Here is a 15920-nt window from a genome sequence, read left to right on the forward strand (position 1 = left end):
TTTAATAGATTCCTCAAAAAGGACTCAAGAATCTCAGAGCATGCTGCAACGGGAGAAAGGTTGTAAATGATAGCCAAGCATCACATAAAAAAAAAAAAAAATGTTAGCTGATCATGAACAGTAAACCCGTTAAAAACACTCATCACTAACTCAGCGACTACAATCTCCCTATTCTCTGAAACTAAAGTTGGTAGAAGATCAATACATCATCATTCACGTTAAAAAGTCCTGTGATTTGATGTAAACGATGTAAATCCAGAGAATTGGAGAAGTAATTCAAGGAGCTCTTAATGATATTTGGAGGATCTAACATCACCAAATCTTATACACATTCCCTTTTTTTTATCATTGATTTCAATTGTAGCTGGAAGAAAACTACACAAAGTCCTTTTTTCTATACAGGCATCAGTGCAATCTCATATATAAAGAGTGTGAGAAGAAACTCCCAAGACCACCAAAGTAATGGTCAGACAACTTTGACTAGGCTAGATCCCAATTGGCTATTGGCAAGTTCTTGATGGAGATTCATCCACCATAACCTTCAACAAAATTTGGATGATTGTTCACGAGCCCACTTTTCAATAAGCAAATAAAACTCATCATCGAGTCTCCATTTACCTTCAACCTTCAAATTCAAGATCATTAATGAATTTCCACACTTAAAATTTAGTAAAGTCTGGTTTGCCATGAAGGGATTAATTGAAACAAAATCCTTAAAATAATCTTTGAAAACATTTTAAATCTCCTTCCAATTCTTGTAAGCAAACAACCTAGAACAACCATTAGCTCGCTGAAATTCATTTTCACCATATCTTGGTCTTTAATCCAAGGAGGATTAGAAAAAGGCAACATTTCATCAAGACTTAAAAGAATCTTTTGAGATCTCATTGAAGTTGTGGAACTGTGAATCATGAAGGTTGAGACGGTTGCAGCTAAGTATCAAGAGAGCTTTGGCCTAGCTTAAAGACAAGAATAAGCTATAGAGCTTGGAATAGAGTAGAGACAAGTTAGATTGAAGTACCAAATCCTACCAACGCCAAAATCAGCTTGGTCCTTAAAGTGTTTACCAAATTCTACCTAATTTGCAGAAAGTTGCCATCTCTAAGAGTCCCCACACGATATGTCTTATATACATTTCTTCATTTTATTTTTAATGGAATTAATAATTGGAGTGATATCTTCCTTGGCTTGATCGTCTTGAATCAGCAAATTGAAAGCTTTTTTCATCGTGTTCTCTCAACAAGTCTTTTGTTGGATTCTTGTTTGCTAGATATTAATTTGAATCGGGATGCATTTATATTTTCTTTATTTTCTGTTTCAATTCACTCCCTGAGTTTGTATCTTTTGAGCCGCTTCTTTTCATTTCTTCAATAACAAGTTGCGTACCTTATCCAAACAATAACCATAACAATAAAAACAAATATATAGGTTGGAAGACTGAAGACCAGAGATTAAATTGAAGTTAATCAGCCACCTTTTGGAAATATGACCTTTATTCCATTTATTACTCATGAGTTCAATCTTCTCAATAAGAAGGCTCTAGAAGAAGATATAGTTCAAGTATTGATACCATGGGACATTGCTAAATGCAAAAGGGAAAAGACAACCAGCTTGCAACCTCAAACTAATCCGAGGCCATGGACTTGGAGAGATTAATTTTCAAGCCTAAAGCTTCCTTGAATATTACGACAATGAGAACTGGTTTATAACTCTGTTGCATCCAAATCCAAGAATTTTTATGAACTTTTATTTATTCTTCTACAATCAAGGAAAAACTTGCAACTTATGGTTTTGAGTCTCAAATGAAATCAAGCTGCAACGAAGACAACTCCATTTTGATAAAGAAAAGCAAGAGAAAAACCAAAACCCAGAGACTCAATGTGCAAGTAGCTTATATCTGCCGCAAGAAGATGCAATATCTTCACCTTTATTCTTGAAATCCTTCTATTCCTTCGTTCTAACTGATAGCATACCTCATTAATATTTACAAATTGAATTTCATGAGTAAAACTGCTGACTAAGGAAATTCCAAACGGTTTCATTGATGTGATAAAATTACAAAAGATGGGACAAGAGAATCCACAATCCAATGGGTGCTAAAAGAACTCCGATTGAATATAAAATATATCAAGCTATAACTATGAAAAAGCACGGAATTTTTACACTGTGAAAGCCAAAAAAGATGAGGATTCAAAAAAACTATCAAATACTTTTCTCAATCCTTGAACACTTTGTTGTTCCTTACCATTCAGAAAGACCACAAAAAAGCCCTAATAAATTGGACCCATATAACTTTCTTCTCATTCTGGACCCCATCAAGGAAACTCCAAACCAATAAAAATAAATGGACTTTGAATTCATAAATTGGACATAAATGAAAAATGTTTATAAAAAAGACAAAAAAAAAAAGGACATTGACAATGCAATGAATGGAAGCCAAGTAGCTCACCACTTACACGCCGTGATAATTTTGCCAGCTCAGCAGCAGCAATTTTGGCCTTCTTCCCAGCAAATTCTCTTTTTTCAACCACATCTGAGCTCCACTGGAACAAAGAAAAAGATATCCAGCAATTTCACAATGGGATATTAAGTTTAAAATTATCCTATCTCCTTCTGGAAGGCTGCACGTTAACTCAATGGTTTTACCAAGTAAATTATGTTTATTGAGCCCTCCAATAAAGAAATCCCAAAGAACAATTAGTTATTGAGATATGAAATATCCAAAGGGCCAAACGAGTTTCAAAAAGAGTCTACAACTGGCGGATATAGTAGAAAAACTAGAAAAAAAAAAGTAATTAAAAAAAACACAATTTAGACTTAGCTTATCAAAGATAAGACAGAACACGAGCAAAACTTAAAGTTGATTCTGATTATTATTAAAAAAAATTGTTTTTTCTGCCCAAATCACCCAAAGAAATGCACAAAAGCCACTAAACCAAGTTGTTTTTCGAATTCTTCAATTATGTGCCAAAAAACCAGAGTGCTTTTTTGAATGCTATATATGTGTGTGCCAGCAGGAACCCTAAATAACCAATACTGGGAGATGAACCAATCTAATGTAAATAATAGAAGCTAGTACAGAAAACCCATAAATAAGTAGAGTAAACGTGAGAACACGGCCCAGTTGACTAAATAGCTTCTGGCATTGTATCATGAAGCCGACACTTCATGGCACAAGGTTATTGTTAGTAAGTATGGGTCTCATCCCTTTGATTGGACTGATGGTGGGGCTAAAGGCACCTCCAAAAACCCTTGAAAAGATATTTTGATGAAGTTTCCTTTGCTTCCCAGTTTATTCATAATGTGGTGGGGGATGGGAGGAATACCAATTTTTTGGAGGATAAGTGGTTGTGGAGATCGAGCACTCTACGCCTTGTTTCTATTGATATACCCCTTTGTGTTTTGTATTCTCAAGATCCAAACGTCCCCCAACTTAACGTCAATATTGTGGAAGAGTCTTGTACAAAGTTAGTGGTTCATAAAGTGATACATTCAACCCAAAGAAAGAAGATCTTCCAAAGGATTTATCACACAACGTAGTTGTGGAACGCTGTAATATTGGGCTCAATGGTACACATTTTGATAAGGTTTTACTATCTTCTTCTAAAACAAATTCCCACACAATGATCACTCTCCCCCCTACATTGAGGTCTCAGATTGTGATTCTGATATTAGTTAGTAACGTGGAGGTTGATTTTCAGAAGCATAGCCATCTAGGTGAAGAAGATATAATCAAGTACTCTGTTTCTGATGACTTCAAAACTCTTTTCCAGATATCCATCAAGTCTATTCAATCATCATGTAGTGATTTTACAGAATTATCCTTGTTTGTGAATATTATTAATTTGAAAATCTTCTTCTAAAATTAATACCGTTCCTCCCTGCTATGGCCTCTAGTCCTTGGTGCAGAAGGTGAAGTTCTTTGGGTAGGTTTTGCAAGGAAGGGTCAATACCTTGGATCAGGTCTTGACAGAGGGTCCTCTTCGGTTGGGCTTCATTAATTGTATTATCAACGCACTTCTTTAATCTCTTCATCCCCAAGGCCAGCTCCCCAAGATCAATATCCAAGGAAAATTGGATAAAAAGTTCTTACTTCATCCACCACTAGAAACTCTATGGGAATAAGCGAAATTGGAATTCCCTTCCTTAGCCAAATTCACCTTAGATCTTTGTCTCCAACTCACCGCCCTCTCTTCTAACCACCTCCACATACACGCCCTTATTGGGAGGTCCTCTCCTCTGGAGTTGTGTTTTTACCCATGACCTCTTGATTTTTTATACTTAGATCTTCGATCACCTCCCTATTCCACACTTCCAAAGCTTCTTTTTGAGCCCTCAACTTACCAATGAAACAATACCTTTCCCATTTCCGGGCACTCTCACCTACCACCACGAAGGGAGAAAGGATTTCAAAGAGGGATAATCCAACCACATATTTACAAATCTAAAAGGACAAAACCCCAACTGGAACATCCAAAATCAAGGAATGAAGGCCAACGATAAGATGCAAGTCTAGGTCCCAAGGATTGACGCACCTTGAGGAAAATATCCATCCACCATTTTGAAAAAAAGAATTTGACAATCCTAATTTGAGAACTACGATTGGACCAAGTAAATCTCCCATTAAATAAGGGAGACCAAAGGGCTCACAATCCTCAATGAACCAATGAAACTATCTCATCAATCTCGTCTCGTTCCCCCTTGCATCTTTTCTTGGGACTCCTAATCACATTAAAATTCCCAACCAAGCACCAACATGAACCACACAGACCAAAAAGTTCACCCATCTCCTCCTAAAAAGCCCTCCTGCCTCTAGAGGGAGGAGGGCCTCCCCTTCACTACATCCAAAGAACCTGTTACCTAAGAAAAATATATAAAGTTGATAATTACCTCTTCATCATCCCGTTGAGATGCAGAAATATATATATCCTCCAAAATGATAATGATCGGATCCCATCCAAGCTTTTTCCATGGAATCTTGATGCTTAACCTCCCCACACGACCTACAATAGCAAAAAAAGAAAATGAAGCTTAAGAATATTAATTTAAAATTTTATTTAAACTATTAAAATTAACCAAAAAACATATCAAGCATGAAATGGCTGAATTTTTAGTCTATATCTAGAAGAGTTGAAAGATTGTTTCATTGCACATATAGGAGTGGGGGGAAGGTAACAATTTGAAAGATAATGGTTTTTGTGCAAATGATTTGACTACTGCTAGAAAGAAATGGAAGAATTTTCATTGATAGAAATCTATACTGGCCCACCAGTTTTACATTAAAAAAAAGCTTGATTTTGACCCCCAAAAAAATGATTGTATCATCGAAATATTGGAGGTAGGAAAATTCAATACCGTTCCTACCAACTAAATAAGAATCCTTCTTGCAGTTCTCACATCCTCTAAAAGACACTAGCCAATATACCTCGAGCTCTAGAGAGAGTTAATAATCTTCCTGTCTAACTCCTCTAATTTGGATTCTTGGAGAATCCCAACATACAGGCTAACTCTAATTAACAAAGGTTTAACATGTTTAAGGGGAGCATCGAGCCCTCTAATATTCCAAGAGATAATCTTTATAAGGAAACGTCATGGCCAGTGACTACTAAACTACACGACATCAATTTCCATCTCCAAACCCTTTACGTAATTCGTGATTTCCCTCGATTTCTTTTATGCTACCACACTGCCTTTACACGAAATCAGCCTAATGCATTACTTCCATTATTCAGAGATTTAATCATCTTTAATGTAAAAAGGGACGTCATTGTCCTCTACCTCTGCATTTGAATCCTTGTCTTTTTCCTGCAAACCTTCTTTGTGCGAATTTGAAATTGGCATCTACGAGTGAGGGGTTACTAGCAATACCTCATTGTCTTAGAAAAGAAAATTATCTCCCACGAGCCTCACCTCTCTACAGCAATGATGGAATCGCATTGGAAGGTCATCATTGTCTTCTCTCCTAGAAATTTTGATGACCAAGTCTTCCTCCTTTCTACCATTCAGACTAGCCAAGGAGATATCATATGAAGTTTCGTTTTAAATTTGTTTCCCTTTATCTCGAGGACTAGAGCTTTAGCCTTTAAATTCTTTTTCTCCATTTGTGGAAAAGATTTGGCCTTTCAACTAAAATAATCAAGCTTGATTATCCTTAGAAAAAAGAAACCGCTTTAGAATTATCTTTTTTTTTCTGTCTGATTTAAAGGGAGTTGGATGTTTAAAGGCCCAACGGGATCTAGGATGCTCAAATGATTTTGGGGGATGGGGGGCATTTAATCTGATCATTGTTTCTCATGGAACCCATTAAATCCATATTCTCAGCATCACATGATCTATCCATTGGAAGTGGTTTATGAAATTGTCCTTTGAGAAATAGTTTCTAAGGTGCCAAAATACCAAATTTTAACCTCCGGACAATTGATGTCATCCTAAAGCTTTCCATTCATCTAGATTTGTCGAGGACCCATTTCATACCCCTATAAATATTTTCAGATGCCTCCGACGAAAAGCCTCCATGTCCTTCGACTTTTTTTTTTCCAACCAATCAGATACCATCTTATACAGTCAGCCAAGAAAGGGATCCTCCTATTGAATAATTTAATTTTAGAAGCAAGAAAGCCACAGTAGTGACCTTTAACCTTTATTGCAACCTCCAAGCAATCAATGAGACAAGAATTCAGGTCAGAATAATCCAAAATACCTCCAAAGACATTCCCACAGCTTTAAATCTTTAAATGTTTTTAGGCACCAGAGGTGCAAGGGGATGTTTCTCAATTTAACCCAATTCCCAAGAAAGGACAACATTGATTTGACCATGAATGGGGTTCCAAACCTCAATTAAATGTAATAGGCCCAAAAGTAACCCACCATTATTTGTAACAAGAATACAAGCACACTCCGCTTAAGGGCATGTAAGGAGGGTTTTGTCAGGTCGAAAGGATTTAATAATGAAGGGAAATTTAGTCTATTCTTGGAGGGTTTCAAGAACCTTACCCTAGTCGTCATGGAAGTCCCTTCGTAATCACTATGGTTTCTTCCCAATTTAGACGTCATGCATCTCTTCTATCTGCTTTTTTTTGTTGTGAGACACGAGCATCCCATACCTTCAACTAAGAGTTTTCCTCTTGTTTACCTTTAGAGCCTCAGCAAACGACACCTTCTAAGAGGTATAGGGAGCCCTTTTCCTAACGGAGAAATATTGTGGTCCGTTTTCTTTTCCTTTTAAAAAGTCATGCAAAACCCCATAATGAAATAGGTATTGGGAGTACAGCAATAAAGACATATTTTCTTCTTTATAGGGATGTTTTTGGAAGTAAAACCACCCAAAAAAAAAAGGTTTTTTTTTTTCTATAAGAAACAATGGGGAATGAAATATACAAAGAAAAAAAAAAGGTAAACCGAGCCACCATACATGAATTATAAAAATGACCAACAAGTGACTAAGGAAACTGTAATCTTTGAAGGGGAGAGCGTTTACCCCAATAAAGAGTGCATAGGTTCAAATCTAAAGTATCCTGACAACCAATTGTTAATCAAGCAAAAGCAATTTGTTCCAAAACTAGAGGAAGAAAAATGTTGCAACATCCCAATGCTAATTTGCGCCAAATGATTGAAGATGAATAAAAAAGATAGAAACAAGGTGTAGAAAACATGATATACATATTCCAAATATGTGTATGAAAGGACAAAAACATGTTATGGATACCGATACCAAACATGTTCAGTTTTTCCATTTTGCTTATGAACTTAAAAGTACCTTGCTTTAGGGCAAATGGCAATTGAAGATAATCAAAGGCCTCTAGAATGAGCTCAACATTCTCCAATAATATTTCCTCTGCATTAGGAAGTGTGGCTCTTAGAACTGATTGATATAGAAAATTGAAAATAATAGCAATAACATAGAATGTGCAACCATTTTGAGCTATTGTTCATATCAAGGAAATTTCATTTCTAAGAGCAAAAGTTACAGGCGTTGCATAAAAGTTCAATTATGAACAAAACACCTAAAACAAACAAATATTCCTAACCAGAACCAAAGAAACTGCAATGCTTAAATGAAAACCAATACCAATTCTTTTGTTAGCCATTGTTGCACTTCAACACTTCATAATTAAACTTCATTTAATAAAATTGAAAGAAAGAAGAAGAGGAAGGAAGAAAGAAACAAGAACTTCTTATTGGCAGTAGAAAAGTCACAATGGAAAATCCTACCACATAATTAACATCATAAAATCGATTAGAACAGTACAACAACACCTACCAACTCCGTCTTAACTCAAACTTCTACTATCTATCCAAAAATAAAAAAATAAAAACATGGCCATCAACAAGATATCTCATTAATATAGCACAAGGGATATATCAAAGAAGTTGGGAGACCTTCCTTTTCTTCACTCTCTACTCATTTTGTCTCTCTCCGCTTTACAGTTGTTTCATGGATCTATTACTCTCCAAGAGGCACGAGATCATTTTTTGAGTAAATGTGCAAGGACTATATACTTTGGCTTGAGAGAATTTCTTTTTTTTTTATAAGAGACAATTTCATTGATGAGTGAAATTTACAAGAGGGATGTATAATCCATGATGTTTACAAAAGACCTTCCCAAATTGCAATGAGGGAGGTATAACTATAGGAAGTAAAAATATTAGACAGTTTACACCAAGATATAGCTTGGTAAACAACATTGTCGAAAAGTTTTGTGTAGGTCTGTTCGTTTCTACAAATATTCTCTGATTTCTTTCTTTCCACAGATTCCGAAAGAAGGCCATGATGAGGTTTTTCCATAATAGGGCTTTTGCGGTCTTGAAAGGGTGGTACGTTAAGGCCATATCCAAAAAATCCTTTACCTTCCTAGGAAATGTGAGATGCCATCCGAATATATTAAGAATCGTTGTCCAGAAATTTTGAGTGTATGTGCATTGCATAAACAAGTGACTTTGTGATTCGTTTGCTTTCTTGCATAGTGGACACCAATTTGGAGAGAGAGTGATGTAAGGCATTCTTTTTTGAAGATTTTCACTTGTGCTGATGGCTTTATGCGCTATTTCCCAAAGGAAGAACTTCACCTTTATAGGTTGATGTCCTTTCCATATTGTCTTTGCTAGCGTGGGATTCATTGCTTCTACTTTTTCCCTCATGTCCATCATCAAGGATTTTGTAGAAAAGACCCCGTCAGCGCTAGGGAGCCAAGTTAGTGAGTCTTCTTTGTTTGACAATACCACAGGGGCAAGGTCAAAGCTTAATTCGGCCCACTCCGTTGCTTCATTATCCTTTAGATTCCTACCAAGTTTCAAGTCCCAAAATTTGTTGACAACATTCCACGTTTCTTTAATCGTGGCTTTTTTGTTGTGAGAAAGCCTGTACAAAAGTGGATACTTCAAAGCTAGCGTGGTATCAGATCCTAAAAATACTTTGGCTTGAGAGAATTTCAAAGAATAGATTATTTGTACCATACCAAAAAATATTCAACCAATAGAGTGTTTGACTAAGATTCGTGAGGTTTAATGTTTTCATTTGGGCATCAGATCCTAGACTTCTTTGTAAATATGATATTGGTCTTGTTCTTTTGGATTTGAGTCCTTTTTGTAGTTATGTTGGACTCCTATTCTTTTTTTGGAGCTTGTTTTTTTGTACACCTTCTTTGTTTTCGATAAAAGTTCGATTTCTTATCTAAAAAAGAATGTAGAATTGAAACTCACAAAGGAGATCAACTCTAGAGAGTAGCGCTGCAGTATTGGGTAAGAGCAATTCAGACTTTCTAATGAAACAGGGGGATTCTGAGCAGACAATGCCGGAGTCACTTACTAAAGAGAAAGTGTGTAGTTGAAGCAACCGGGTTATCCTATGTAGACTTTCCTCTGTTTGATATTATTTAGGATCAACCCTGATGAAAAATATTTCAGACAGAACTCCATTTTCCAATCAAAAAGATAAGTGAAACGGAGATAAGGAAGATGGTGGCTTCCGCATGGCGGGTTATACTTTGGATTAGTTCAATATAATAGAAAAGCAGCGACCCATTTGTCCAAGGAGCGCATTCCAGATAGCCATGGATCATACATTCCGAGAATCATTTTATAAGAGCATAAGGAAGTATTAGCATCAATTCGAGACGATGGCAACTCCACCGCCGAAGCTACTTAACTAAGATTAAGACAACCAAAAGCTAACATTGTTCATACAGTAAAATAAGAAGAACGAACCGTTCCAAAACGTAATCTTCAGCTTCTCCTTCTGAATATCCTTGACATATCTGCCCAAATAACCCACGAGTAACTGTCCAACAAGTCTTTCAAACATTCTCGCACTTTCCTCCCTAAAAACGCTGCCGCCAACAAGTAAACCCGCCTAAGTTCATCTGATATTTGCTCTCTCTGATTCTCTCCCTGAATCTCACCGTCAATTACACTTAGTCTCTATCTCCCTCGGAAAATCACGCTCTCGCCGATTCATTCAATCACTCTCCGTCCTGGAAATCTCTCTCAACCTTCGTCTCAATCTCGCCGGCTCCCTCTCTCTCTCTCTCTGCAATTTTGCCGCTACTTCCTCCTGTAAGTTTCTCCGGTGAGTTTTGTACCTTTCGTGTCCAATGCAAAGGGCACAATTAGGGATGTAAAAATTCTTTTAAATTATTATTTTATTTTATTTAAGATTTCTATAAATATAATATATAAATAAATGTTTATGAGTTCATATGTTAATTTATTTATCAATTTATCTTAATAATTATCTCTAATAAATAAATTTAATAAAATTATATAATCATATTAAATAATTAATTATATATTTATATTTCAAAAATCTAATATTATCGTATTAAATGAAAATTAATTACAGATAAAATGAACTATTATATTATATCTAACAATTTTTTGTTCTTAGTTTAATGTTTTTAATAGTTCATACAATTACAAAATATTATATTTTATAAATTTTATATAATAATAATATATTGTTAATAAAAATTGTAACGGGCCTAGATCTACCGCTAGCGAATATTGTCCTCTTTGGGCTTTTCCTCTCGGGCTCCCTCTTTAAAATGGGTCTGCTAGAGTAAGGTTTTCACACCGGTTTGTTCTCCTCCTCAACTAATTTGGGACATCACAATCCACCCCCCTTCAGGGCCCAATGTCCTCGCTAACACTCTCTCTTTCCTCCAATCAATGTGGGACCGCCCCCCAAATCCACCCCTTTGGGGCCAGCGTCCTTACTGGCACACCGCCTCGTGTCTACCCCCGCCCCCCCTTTGGAGAACAGCGAGAAGGCTAGCACAATTGAATTACAATTGTTATACTACTTCTTCGGTAATAAAAAATCCTCAAAGAGCTTAATATCAAATAGGCACAATTGAGGAATAACTATGCACTCAAAAGAACGTGTAATCGAAGAGTTCCCAACATTCATTCTCAAGCTCGAGCAAGTTCAAAACTAAAGACAGCCAGAACATCTCTTCCTTTTGCGTTGCTTCGAGAGCTCACAGGCTCATTGACGTAGTTGAACAAGACTCATTTTCATATATGACCAATGGCCTAATATTATGCATGCTCATCAAACAGCGTTTTTTTTTTTTTTTTTATCTTGATTCAGGGTTTCACCCAAATTGTTCAATAGATTCCCACGCATCATGCACCCGTCAACTGTTCCCACCTCCTTTGAAAGGTGATATAAGCTACCTTTAGTTAGGAGCCTCTTTTCCTTCTGCCTAGCTCCCCCGAAAACAACGTTCAACTTGCATGTTAGGCACATAGCTAGCGTTCTTTATGAATCAGGATTAAACTCATATTTTGAGTATAATTGAACCCTGCTTGCTGTGGTTGAACATGGTGAATCGGGTTTTAAAACTTTTATCCAACGTGTCTTTAAACTTTTATTTATCAACATTGTCGATCTAATCTGAAACGTTAAATTATATTAAATACAAACCTTCAAACACAATTTATCAATAAAATGCAAGAATATATAAATTTGCTATAGTATTTGAATTCCTCTTCATTTTTTTCTTCAACCTAGTCGCACAACATTAAATTATAATCAATTAAAAATATTTAAATACATAGATTGAATATAAAGCTACCTTTTAAAATTATTAGAGTATTTTAATATTTCAGTTTAATCACAAAATTTAACTCATCCACGCATCTCATCTTGTCATCTCGATCCTTGTCGACATAGTTCATATGTCTTGACGTCACCCCAGGTCTCGAGATGTCATCGGCCATTACAACTCGTTCGGTCATGCCATCGAGAACGGGCCCGCGTGTCGCTCATCTCATCCACCCATTTAGGTTCTATCGAGGCCTTGGGCCTCCTGTGCCCATATCGTGTCATTTACGGATACCGTGGCGGATAGCAAGTGTATGTAACAACCTCCAACACGCAGGTTGGGGAGCAATACTGGCACACCTGTGCCGCCTGGTACTGTCCTTGAAAACCCCATTTCAAAGGAAGTCGCCCGAGACACTCGTCTCGGCACGCTCGCACACGCTATGACACACGTATGTACCACAGGGTGGCTCACTTAAACCATAAGGCCTATGAGCTATTTGCTAATATAATCAGCGTTTTATGTAAAAATAATAATATCTCTAACAATTTAATAAATATATAATTCCAAATTTAAAATGTAATTTAGTCTATATTATTTTTTAAAAAAAATTGACTTAGCTCATAGTATTTTAATGTTTTTAATACCGTATGTTACGAATGAATTATAAAATTAATTGACGATAATATTTAATAATCTTTTTTTTTTCTTTATCCAACAAACTTTATCATTATACAAACTTTCATCGTCCCATCTTCTTTCTTCCTTGCTCGTCGCATCAATCTACATTGTGATAGAATCAATTTAAAATGAAAGGAAAGCTCTCACAATTCGGTATATGATTTAAGATAAAGACAGATTTGAAACGTTTGGAATCTGATCTATAACGTCAGTCAGCAACAACAATAACGAATACATTCATGGAGGAGTAGAGAGACAACATAAAAAAAAATTGTGATAAACGTGCGCACATGTTATTCGCCACAAAAAATAGCTAGAAGCCAAAAAAAAAAAAAAAAAAAAAAAGAAATTAAGAGAATAAAAAAGAAATATATCTAATTGCTCCTAATCATATTATTATTATTATTATTATTTTGACTAAATTAATAAAAATATTCTCAAATTTTTTATCTCGTCTAAAAAATATCCATAAATTTGTAAAATAAAAAAAAAATACCCTTACTATTAATTTGGAATATAAACGGTTAGTTTTTTTATATTTTAAAATACCCTTAAACGCTATTTTCCAACTTAAAAATTTTAATTAATATATTTTAATTTTTTTTTAAATACACTTATAAAATTGTAAGAATAGTATTAACGTTCTTGACAAAATAATAATAATAATAATAATAATAAATAAATAAATAAATAAACTATCACCATTAATATATGAACGGAAAATCGTTTATCCACACTTTATAGATTATCTCGAAACTTTTTATTATTACTTTTGAAAGTTCGCGAGTATTTTTAACTTTTTGTAAGAGTAATTTTTTAATTTTTTTTAATTTAAGGATATTATTAAAAATTTTGAACGGTATTTTTAGTAATTTAATTTTTTTAAAATGTTGGAAAGTTCTAATTTAATACCAATTATTGACAATTGACTTAAAGACATTGTTTTTCTTGTTATTATTATTATTTTTTAAATAAGATTGAATATATCCGTTCATTTGGAGTGTACCTTTTTCTTACTTCAAATTTAATATTTTAAAATTAAATTGTACTTATCAGATTTTTTTTTTTTTTTTCAATAAAATTGTTCATACTAAATATTGTATTGGAGATATTTAAGAAACCTTTTTTTAAATAAAAAAAAAACGACATTTTTAAATTTTAAATAAACAAATAAAACAAGCAATCTTTTCTTTACAATTAACTAAAATTTCTGAATTTATTGTCATTTTAATGTAATTATTAAAAAAATTAATTGATCAATTATACCGTTTATCTTAATTTTTACAATAAGACAGTTGAGAATTATATATATATATATAATATTTAATATATTTAATATATGTTGAAAATATATTTATACTAAGTGGGCGGGGACGAAAAATATGATCTCATCTCCGACCCCATTTATCCAAGAGAAAAAAAAAAAAATTCTCCACATCCTCCACCATTCCCCGGTCTGATTGAGGAATTTCCTCACTGTTCGTAGTAAAATGGGCATCTTTAATTAGAATTGGATGAAAGATTCAAACTCGAAACAAGTAATGCAACAATCAAAAATTGTGTGGTGATGGGTCTCGATTTTTATTTTTGGTCACTGTCACACCGTTCTTGATTCTAGTTTACGCCCGTTGTTTTGATGAAATTCTACTTTTATAGTAGTATTTAAACGTATAGTAACAATGTATAAGGGTATTTTCGTAATTTTGCATCGTATAATTAAAGAAATAGAATGACCCTTCACTCTTCAGATAAGATATTTTTAAAAAATATTTTACCTGATTAGGTTGTGTTCAGTTGTGAACTCTGTTCGGGTAAGGTTTAGGTTGAGTTCGGTTGTGAACTCGTAATGGGTCAATAAAACATGCTTCCCATTTCTTCCTTTTTCTTCTTATTCATTATAATTTTATTAATTAAAATATGTTATGTTATTTAATATATAATAAGACTATGCTTATAATTCAGCGGTCAACAAAACATGCTTACCATTTCTTCTTCCCTTTTTATAATTAACATTATGATTAATTCCAACTGTTATTTAATAATTAAAAATGTGTCACATTATTTAATATTAATAAGACTATGCTTATAAATATGCTCTCCTTAGTTCTATACGTATATCACCCATCTATGGCGAATAAGCCTTTGATTCTTGCCTTCTTCATCTTCCTTCCTCTTTGCCTTTCACTTCCATTGCCCGAACTGCCCGAACACCCCGAACTGCCCCGAGTTTCTCCCTTTGCATTTCTCAATGACCTCCAAGGGTGCAAGAAAGGTGACAATGTCAAAGGCATATCCAAGCTCAAGAACTTCTTCCACTATTACGGTTACTTAAATCACAGAACGAACGTTACTAGTTATATGAACGATGACAACGATGTCTTTGATGATCACCTCGAATTTGCCATCAAAACCTACCAACAGTACTTCCATCTTAACCCCACTGGAACCTTGAATCCCGAGACGATATCCCAACTTGCAACTCCTCGGTGCGGCGTTCCAGATATTGTTAATGGAACTACAGGTCGACTGTTGTTTGAACATGATGATGATGATGATGATCGTGTCCATCACTATCACCTTCCTCATGTCGTGTCTCATTACGCTTTCTTCCCTGGAAAGCGTAGGTGGCCATCTTCGAAATATCGTCTCACGTACGCATTTCTTCCTGGTACTCGTAAAGATGCTAAAGCACCGGTGACTCGAGCGTTCGCTACGTGGGCTCGATACACTCATTTCAAGTTTTCTTTGACTACAAACTACAAAAGAGCTAACTTGAAGATTGGGTTCTATAAAGGCAACCATGGAGATGGGTATCCATTTGATGGGCCCGGTGGGACATTGGCTCATGCTTTTGCACCAACTGATGGGAGGTTCCATTATGATTCAACTGAAAAATGGGCTGTTGGGGCTGTGAAAGGGCGATATGACTTACAAACGGTGGCATTGCATGAAATTGGACACCTTCTTGGGCTCGGACATAGCACGGTTAAAAACGCTATAATGTATCCTTATATCAAGTCCGGGACGACCAAGGGCTTGAACGCCGATGATATTAAAGGAATCAAGGTTCTATACAACAGACGTTAAACAAGTATCTCCTATAATGGTATGATATTGTGCACTTTGAGTATAAACTCTCATGACTTTCTCAAAAGGCCTCGTACCAATAGAGATGTATTCCCTCACTTGTAAACC

General features: G+C 35.1%; 2 protein-coding genes across 2 annotated transcripts in view; one reads left to right on the plus strand and one right to left on the minus strand.

Annotated features, from left to right (window-relative positions):
- The window catches only part of LOC111780422 (vacuolar protein sorting-associated protein, putative (DUF1162)), a 55733-nt gene extending 45124 nt beyond the window's left edge, over positions 1-10609 (minus strand). Inside the window, exons 1-4 of the mRNA XM_087119671.1 lie at positions 10204-10609; positions 7757-7834; positions 4891-5003; positions 2450-2543 (exon numbers count right to left, since the gene is read on the minus strand). Coding sequence (XP_086975797.1) covers positions 2450-2543; positions 4891-5003; positions 7757-7834; positions 10204-10300 — 382 coding nt within the window. The 5' untranslated portion in view covers positions 10301-10609. The remainder of the gene's footprint in view (positions 1-2449; positions 2544-4890; positions 5004-7756; positions 7835-10203) is intronic.
- A 4243-nt stretch (positions 10610-14852) lies between these two features.
- LOC111780721 (metalloendoproteinase 1-like) lies at positions 14853-15913 on the plus strand. Its single transcript, XM_023661202.2, has one exon. The coding sequence runs from the start codon at positions 14853-14855 to the stop codon at positions 15810-15812; it is 960 nt and encodes a 319-aa protein (XP_023516970.2). The 3' UTR covers positions 15813-15913.
- The last annotated feature ends 7 nt before the right edge of the window (positions 15914-15920 follow it).

The sequence above is a fragment of the Cucurbita pepo genome, chromosome 18 (genome assembly GCF_057944985.1).
Source record: "Cucurbita pepo subsp. pepo isolate OVF chromosome 18, ASM5794498v1, whole genome shotgun sequence".
NCBI lineage: Eukaryota > Viridiplantae > Streptophyta > Magnoliopsida > Cucurbitales > Cucurbitaceae > Cucurbita > Cucurbita pepo.